Source organism: Saccoglossus kowalevskii, chromosome 2 (assembly GCF_978046115.1).
Source record: "Saccoglossus kowalevskii chromosome 2, keSacKowa6.1, whole genome shotgun sequence".
NCBI classification, from domain to species: Eukaryota; Metazoa; Hemichordata; class Enteropneusta; family Harrimaniidae; genus Saccoglossus; species Saccoglossus kowalevskii.
The window spans coordinates 35,487,877-35,496,764 of NC_140642.1; the positions used below are offsets into that span (position 1 = coordinate 35,487,877).

Here is an 8,888-nt window from a genome sequence, read left to right on the forward strand (position 1 = left end):
TTAGACCAAAAATAAAGTTTGAAGAAAGGGTATGCAAAAAGTGTGATACGGATGCAGTGGAGGATGAATTCCATTTCCTGATTGATTGTCCAAGTCATAAAAATGCAAGATGTCAGCTGTTTGGAAAAATTGCTCATATACATCCATATTTTAATTTGATGAAACCAGATGACAAGTTCATATACATTATGAGCAATGTAGATAAGGAACTTGCGAACTATATTAGAAAATGTGGTGCATTTTAAATATATATATCAATATTTCATAATTTTAAATATGTATTTATTTAAACTACATATTAATTTCTTCCTTTTTTTTTAATTTTAATTATTAGTTTAGCACTTGACTGTATGTTCTCTTCAAACAGAATGATGTCAATAAAGTAAAGTATAAAGTATAATGATTGGAGCTAAGTAGACACTCGTGAATAGGAAATGAGCATATCGTAAAACAGTCAAAGGAGGAACACGTGATGATATTTCAAGTTGTCAGGGCATTCACATCACTGCACCGTGGCATCATGACATGTGGTAATATTACTTTACGTTCATAATGTTTACGTGTCTTGGCATCTAAGGAAACAAGACCAATCACTTGTCACCCACTGCGACAGTGTTAATGCTGCTTTCTTGATTTGGGAGTGTGGGAGGGGCATACTTCTAAAACTACATGTCTCGGGCAAAATGCGGATCGAAACAGTGTTTATAAAATCTAGCAAGGCGTTTGTCAGTTTTACATGATTTGTGTAGTTTGTTCGTGATATCGGGTCCTAAAAACAAAAGGAACTTTAACCTACTGGCTGGTGGCTAGATGGAGTTGCGAGGGCAGAGGGTAGAGGGTAGAGGGCGTATTCGAAACACTCATCTTACTGTGTGGATAATATCACACAGACATACATTGTTTTAAATTTGTTGCTAGCTTACAGGACCATGGCAACCACGTCCGTACCTTGTCGAGCAATCCACGGGATCCAAGGCTCAAAACGCGGCACTGTGCAAACCACTTACGACACAGGAAACATGAGGACAAGCGGAAATCATAGAGGTCATCGTGGTCAACCCGTAAATCACGTATATCCTATTTTAACGGTAATCGGTTCATTCAAGCTAAAATGTATAGCTGTTAATCACATAAAATAAATTCACTGAATATTCTGCCTCGATCTAAATTCGTAGGGTAGTTGATTGGCGTAAACTCTGAAGTTGGGGATATCTGTCTACATGCATATACTAGCAAATCAGATGAAGAAAACACGTATAGGAAAAGTTGAAAAGAACGATACCCGCCGAGACCCATGTCTACAGGGACCAAGACAACGGATGATGAGAGCTATTGAAAATTCCCCCGAACAACGTAAACTCAGTTGCTTGACTGCGATAAATATGTAATTTCTATATATAATTCACGTCAAAATAAAGTGCATATATTCTATTCTAATTTGTTTCTGAGATACAGTAAAAACTGCCATTATTAATATTGAGGGTTCTTTAGAATATCATATATAATTATAACGACTATTAAGAACTCCCTTGAAAGTTAAACTATTAGATATCACGTGATTTCACAATCTTTTTGTAATTATTGTAGTCAAACGATATATGATTGCTATCGTTAGAAAACTCGGAGCAACAATAGTGTGACTTATTTGGCAAATGAATGACGGGAAATCGCATGGCATTATGGGATATCTCGATTTACATTGATCTCCATGGTAACATGTTCATCGTCGTTGTGATAGTATCTCTCGGACGCATCATAGTGGAAATATTGGAAAATGTGAATCATCTCAATTCCTCTGACGCAAGATAAGTTGCAGCAGATAGTACCGTCCATGCTGAGTTGAGAAGTGTTACTCTGTGGGGCTCATGTCACGATTATTGACAAGTCCGTCATCCACTCACGTGTCCAACACCAAGAAGTCGTTGATATATCCGGTTTGAACAAGGCCGTATGAGTTATGAAATGATTGATGAGTCACAGTGACATTGTTACAAATGTATACATTCATTCTTACTATTTTCAACCAGTTAAAACACATCATCTCGAAAAAAAAACTAATATATGCATGTTACACGATTGAAAATGAGATCGGAGCAGATTTCGCCATTACAAACAACAAATCGTTAGACACTGAGTGCCTGACTTTGTATAAAACCAAGCAATTTATTTTATTTGTTTTCAAATTGTCATGATTAATCTACGTAATATTACAAGCAGTTGGATTGTTAAGTGTGTGAAGATGCATTCAAAAAATAGTCCCCAATGTGCTACATGAGTCACTTCAATCGATAAATTTCCACGTTATGGTTGGTTTGTTTACAGATGGCTAAGGCATGAAATTAATCCGCAGTATGCTGTGCAAAGTAACATTGTTCGATTTCATCCCTTTTCATCGACATGGTTAAATACAATGTGTATATTATAACACAAATATAGTAAAACTATTACGGATCCGTTACCAGGGTTGGTTGATTGTTAGATCAGATCCATGGTGTTGACGATGCGGTCACAAAATAGGGCGATTACTGCTACCAATTGTCAATTTTTATATCCATACAAACAAAAAGAGACCCCCTAACGTGTCGTTAATTTCATGGTCACAATGAATGCAAAACTAGTCAAAATACAAAAATAGAATGTGAAGACGGGAACACGTATTTTTCTAGTTTAGATTGATTGTTTCTGTTGAAACAGCTTTTTTTTCGCACCACCAGCCCCGTCACGTGGTTTAAAAAACAACTTTCTAAACCTATCAGTGAAGTATCCGCCTCGTAAAATGAGAAAATTGGCGAATGTTAAGAAATAAATAGGGACCAAGATCAGAATAAAACACCAAGTAGGTCCAATCTTTTCTCCCAAAAGAGAATCATTAAATCAGTCAAAGAGTGGGAAATTGTCGTAAATATTTGTGTAGTTAGCAACAGGAGCAACTTGACACTCGACATGAATAGTAACTATTCAATGTTGAACCCCACACAATCAGTAAAATCATGTACTGACAGCTTATACAATCTTAATTAGGTTCACGGACTATGTTTACATTAATATTAAATCTATCACGACAAGGTTGTAGAGTTGAGAGAGAGGGGGAATCCTGGTAAATTACGGTATTGTGGAATATAGTGACCCTTTACCATTGCAAACTGTGTACACATGTTTGTAATACGTGACGTCAGTAACACTAATTTCAAATCACATCATTTACGTAAATTTATACAAACATTGGCAATTAAATTAAAATCATATCATATCATATCATATCATATCATATCATATCATCTCGGTGCACACACAGTGTGAGTGAATGTATTCTATCGATGGATGCATAGTAGTACGTCAACTGTACAAAATAAATGCATCTAGTCCTACTCTCCCTGGAAGGTTTTTCAAATAAGGAGAGTGGACATTAGTATCTATATTTGGTTATAAATGGTTCTTTCCTATCGTCTTCGTCTCAGCATTGCTTGCTGGCTTCAAACGCAGTGCATTGTGGGCGACTGCCTCGGAAGACTAGGAGTTACTAAAGTGACGTTTACCCCCAATAGTTTCTATGTTTTAAAACCAAGATCTTGAGATGTGTATTCTTTATATAATATACTAGTTATAATCCATGTGTTTTACAAAGTGATTTGTAAGAGTAAAAAATTGCGCTTATAAATCCTGGGATTACAAATATTTGCTCAATTCTATAAAAAAACACTATATGGTTTTTTAGATAAGAAACACGTCAACGCATTCATGACGTTACGATGGCAGATAAATGTATATGTACTCTGTGTCATCGAACAGTAGCCTTCCGGTAGTATTCACCTCATTCGGGTCAAGCACCTCACATCCGGAGCAGTTCTGGCGTGTTTCATCTGGCCGTCAATGATTTTCGCGAAGCATTGGAACTGCGCGATTTGAAGTTTGATCTGAAGACGGGCTTTTTATTTTTGCGCTGACACCGACAAGTCAGTATGCGTTGAAAGCATTTACGAAAGTTCACGTTGCATAAAGCATAACAGAAAGGGTTGACTGTGCTATTTAAGTAACATAACCAATACGCCACATTCCACAGTGTAGCGTTGAGTTCGACGTATATCCCAACTATAACTAATATACTATATAAACTCCATGTACCTATGAAAGCAAATAGAATAGCGGTCAGTGTTCTTGCCGCTTTCTTTTCCCGTACTAATGCCAGTTTCTTCTTTTTTGCCACGTTTTCCCGGGCTTTGTGTGCAATTTTATTGACAACAGAAACAGTGTTCAAATTGACTGGACGACTTGAAGTAGATAAGCGATGCTTTGGACTGTCTTCGTTACTACACATGCTGGAAACGGAATTAAGGCGTGTGCGTTTATTGTTGTTTACAACCGCCGACTTGTAACCGTCACATACGACAGAATCGTTCGGAACACTACGTTTCGGAGTGCTATTAAATCTAGCGGTGCGTTTAGCACCACTCGTCGCTGAAATACGGCGGTGTTTCCCGTCACGGTCCCGCACAAATATGGTGGGAGTCCGTGGACAATCCTGTATAAGAGTTATTTTTGGTTGTGGCTCTTCCCCGTCAGATGAACCACTCTCGTTATTGTCTGGCAGTTTAATAAGTATGGTATATAAGGATGCAGCAAAAGAACTTTCGCTTTCTTTATGTTTATTACAATCGGCAAGAGGATCAGCTGAACCATTTCGACATGATCTTGACTTTGGCGAAACTAAGTGACTATTATGTGCGTTCAACGAAGACGATCTCGAATGCGCTGGTGACGCGTCACTGCTGTCCTCACATTCATACTCACCCCCTAATTCGCTAAATTTACAACAACCGCAACAAATAATTCTTCTAGCCATCGAAGGTTGTGGATGCGACTCATCAAAATCCTCGTCTCTAGGCGACCGTGTTAATGTTTCAATTTCATGTGCATCCACGGACACATTTTTTTTCACCTTTCTCTTCTTTTTGCCCCCGTCACCCCCTTGAAGGTTCACTAGTTCTCGTGAGCGTTTCTCAGTCTCTCTCCAAATTTTGAAGTACATAAATATCATTAGCGATACAGGAAAGTAAAACGCTATTACTATAGTTATAATGGTAATGGAAGGTTCTTCTAAAAACTGGATTTGACAAACATTTTCTGGTACTGTTCTCTCTCCTACAATGAATTGCCAACCGATGATAAACGGTGGCCACACGGCTATGGAAATAATCCAGGCTGCACATATCATAAGTATCGCCCTCTTGCCTGTCCTGTGGGCTCTGTACGTCAACGGCCGTGTGATAGAGAGATATCTGTCGAAACATATGACACACAGATTCATAACTGAAGCGTTGCTCGCACAGTAATCAATAGACAACCATATATCACAAATGACAGGTCCCAATGTCCACTCTCCTTGTACTAAGTACACGGTGAACAGCGGCATAGAAATAGATCCAATAATGACGTCAGCTGCCGCTAGGCTGAGAAGAAAATAATTGCTGACAATTTGTAGATTTTTGTCCATTCTAAATGACATCCAGACCATCACGTTGCCTCCGAATGTCAGTAATGCCAGCGTTGCCCCGATTATGCAGATAAACACGGATGCTACCACGTGTATGGGCTCCGGTTCAGGCAAAGTATCGTTGGTGACATTGCCGCTGTAATTCCCATCTACTGACAGATTTAAGTACTCGTACAGAAGACCCATGCTCGGTCGCTGTGGAGAAATAACACAAACGAATGGTTATGTTTGGCAGATCTGTGAAAAGTGAATTTACAATTGAGAGCATACATATTATATATATAGCAGGAGAGAGTGGGATGGATGAAGGAAGGACATCAGACAAACACGGACAACCCCCGGTGGACACCCACTCAATCACCATGCATTCTACAAGTTTACGCATGTGTCAGTTTAGGTTAAACACATCATACTGACATTTTTTCAACCACAATCAACGTTTACGTTTGTTGGTTGTCCGTTACAAAGACCTTTACACAAACTCACTGTGTGTGTCTATGTCAAAGGAACAACCACAAACGAACCCATGTTTGGGCAACAACAGTCGAGTGTCACGTTCAATTTAAAGTTCAAGTCTCATTAAGTAACTACTCCCGTAAATTGGCCCGTTGCCCCCCAATCGACGGCAAGATGGCCTCGCATCACGATCAAAGCGGTACATTCTGTGTCGTTGTGTTCACGGTGTTTTACCGGCAAGCCATGCTGGGTGGTCATACGTACTACTCATGGCGGATATACAGACGTGCCAAGTGTAGCAAAACTGTAAATATGACACCAATTATCCGCAATAATTAAATATATTAACATCCACCACGCTGTAATCGTAATTGTTTCCTTAAACGTCGGCATGAGGGCGTTGCCGGGGATTATTGCTGACAAACCGAAATATTACAAACAGCTAACTTATCAAATCCTAATAAAATACAATTACGGGAAATTAAATTTATCTTTCTCTTACTTTCGTTAGTTGCTATAATTACACAAAGCATGGCCATGTTACAGTGCAAAGCGTGTATTGACATTGTGGGGGCAACCTCCTCCTAGGATGTCCTTAGAAGTATCGAAGTAGGTGTTTGTAGATAGCTCATAATACATATTATAAACTATTCTGCATTTTGTTACGAACTAACTTGAAGTCTTTGCCTAAGAAATTGCTTTTGAAATTTAGAAGATTGATTGCATTTGTTCTATGGTAATCATATTAAACGTTTTCTTCGACCACGATAAGCATTATCAAATTATCATAATCTGATTTTCACGAGTTATTACCAGATACGATCACTGTTATCACGCCATTGGATTTTAATACGATTTGCTTAAGTCGGGCTCAGAAAAATTAGTTGAAATTGCACTGAGGTAGACCGAATGGTATATAGTTATGTTCTAATATGTAGGCGTCGTTCTTTTAACATAACCCACGCAGAGAGCAAGTTGACACTAACGCCACACGAGATAGACGATACATTTCTCAACGTTTAATTTACAGAGGTTTAAAAACAATAACAAATGTTTGTTAACTTAGTCGACACGTGGTTGCACGACAGAAGAAGAGTGGGGAGAACCTACAGTTACCGTGGACTACCTGCTGTTCTCGAAGGCATGGCACATCACTGTAAAAACGCTCCATGCATAGCAAAGAATTGATATAAATACACTAGTACTGATCAAATAGTATTTTGAATGAGTGTTTGGTCTCGTGTTTTGGCATGAATGAAGCTCTAGGCAATCTCACATACAACCAAACAACACTGAGTTATAACTGGGGAGGGCTTGACTGTAGGTTTTCTTTCAGTCGCCCTTTAGACGATACAGGTGAATGTCAACCAGAAGTCACCGCGCGTGTAATAAAACTGTTGTATTAAACTTGAGTTATGTCCGATGTTTCAATGCACCAGCCAAAAAAACAAAAACACATACCAACACACAGTCCATAGAGGGACTGTGACCAGCACTAATGTTGATCACGTACAAGAATCCAACCCTTCCTATCAATGATATTATGTAGACACATACTTAATTCTCCATCAAACCAATTCTGAGTTCACGCTTGTTAAACAGCTATGCTGATGGTGATGGATTGAATTCCATGCGAGCGGGACTGTCCAGTGCCACATTTATCAAGATCCACCAGCAATCCGACCGGACACCACGGCAAAGTACGCGTTCACCGTCACACATAATTTAACTACGTTGCTAAAAAATAAAATAGCCTCAAGCTTTGGGTTGTTTTTATAATCATGTGTACAGCCGCATGTATTATACGATGTACAGAAATACTGTGCGTTGCAATGCACGTGGTGCTGGTGGTACAATGATTAGTTAATTGCGTTTGAAATACTGTTTGTATTACACACAACCCCACCACGCCAGTGTTTACACATCTATAGAATTATGTGGACACGACCACAACACAGTCGTCAGATCTGTGCGATATTTAAAACATTTTACCCACAACTGAGGCGATTGTAAACTATTATGCAATGAGTAAACCGATATTTCGGGAAAGAAAACAGGTGTGATGCATGGGTTAAATCACAACATACGTGTTTTCGTTAATCGTATAGTGTAGTATGACGACTGGTCTTTCACCTCGACCCTACTATATACCTGTCACATGTGCATTAATATACAACCCATTTAACTAGAAATCTGGATTACATATAATGTCGACAACGAGACAACAACAACATATACACGAATATCCAGTAAAATACACAGCAATGGAATAATGCGAACACATCACATAAGTACATGTATTTCCGTAACCATCGGGTAAGGTTGTATTTAAAAAAAATGTGGCCATTGTTACAAAAGGTGCAACTTACGTGAAAATAAATATGTAATACCGCAAAATACAGGTGCCAGTGATCAAGGTGTCATCAGTATACAAGGTAATCGGGCATCTTTAATAGAGTCCACAACATATCAGCTATAAGACACTAAAACTGTACAAGCGTGTCGTCGTAACATCCAGCCTAGCGACCCACTGTGTGGCGTCGTATCAGCTACTAAGCTACAATGACATACTGTAAAGTCGACACACTCGTAATACCAGTCCGCACATGCGCAGAGCATCGCGCCACCAGAGGGTCTTCATAACCGGCATACAGATGACACTTGAGCATATATAATTCTTTTGAAATAAATTTAATTGCGTCCGACGAGAAATCAACCAATCACGATGTTGATGTCTGTCGACGTCCTGGTTGTAGGCGCAGATCTAGTTTGCTTTAAACCTATATATTCTTAAAATATTTAAATTCGTAATTATTAACGCAACACCAACTTTGGAAAATACAGCAGTAAGACCACTCTAAAAACTACAAAACAAAAATAAACTGAACAAAGCTAAAGCATCAACACGCACAGATACTTTTACAAAGTACACTAGCAATTA

General features: G+C 38.8%; 1 protein-coding gene across 1 annotated transcript; it reads right to left on the reverse strand.

Annotated features, from left to right (window-relative positions):
- Window positions 1–2,143: 2,143 nt before the first annotated feature.
- On the reverse strand, window positions 2,144–8,429 carry LOC100378470 (muscarinic acetylcholine receptor M5-like). The gene is made up of 2 exons (XM_002735666.3): window positions 8,317–8,429; window positions 2,144–5,686 (listed from the first exon to the last, which is right to left on the reverse strand). Exon 2 carries the CDS (start codon window positions 5,675–5,677, stop codon window positions 3,857–3,859), a length of 1,821 nt encoding a protein of 606 aa, XP_002735712.3. The 5' UTR covers window positions 5,678–5,686; window positions 8,317–8,429; the 3' UTR covers window positions 2,144–3,856.
- Window positions 8,430–8,888: the final 459 nt, after the last annotated feature.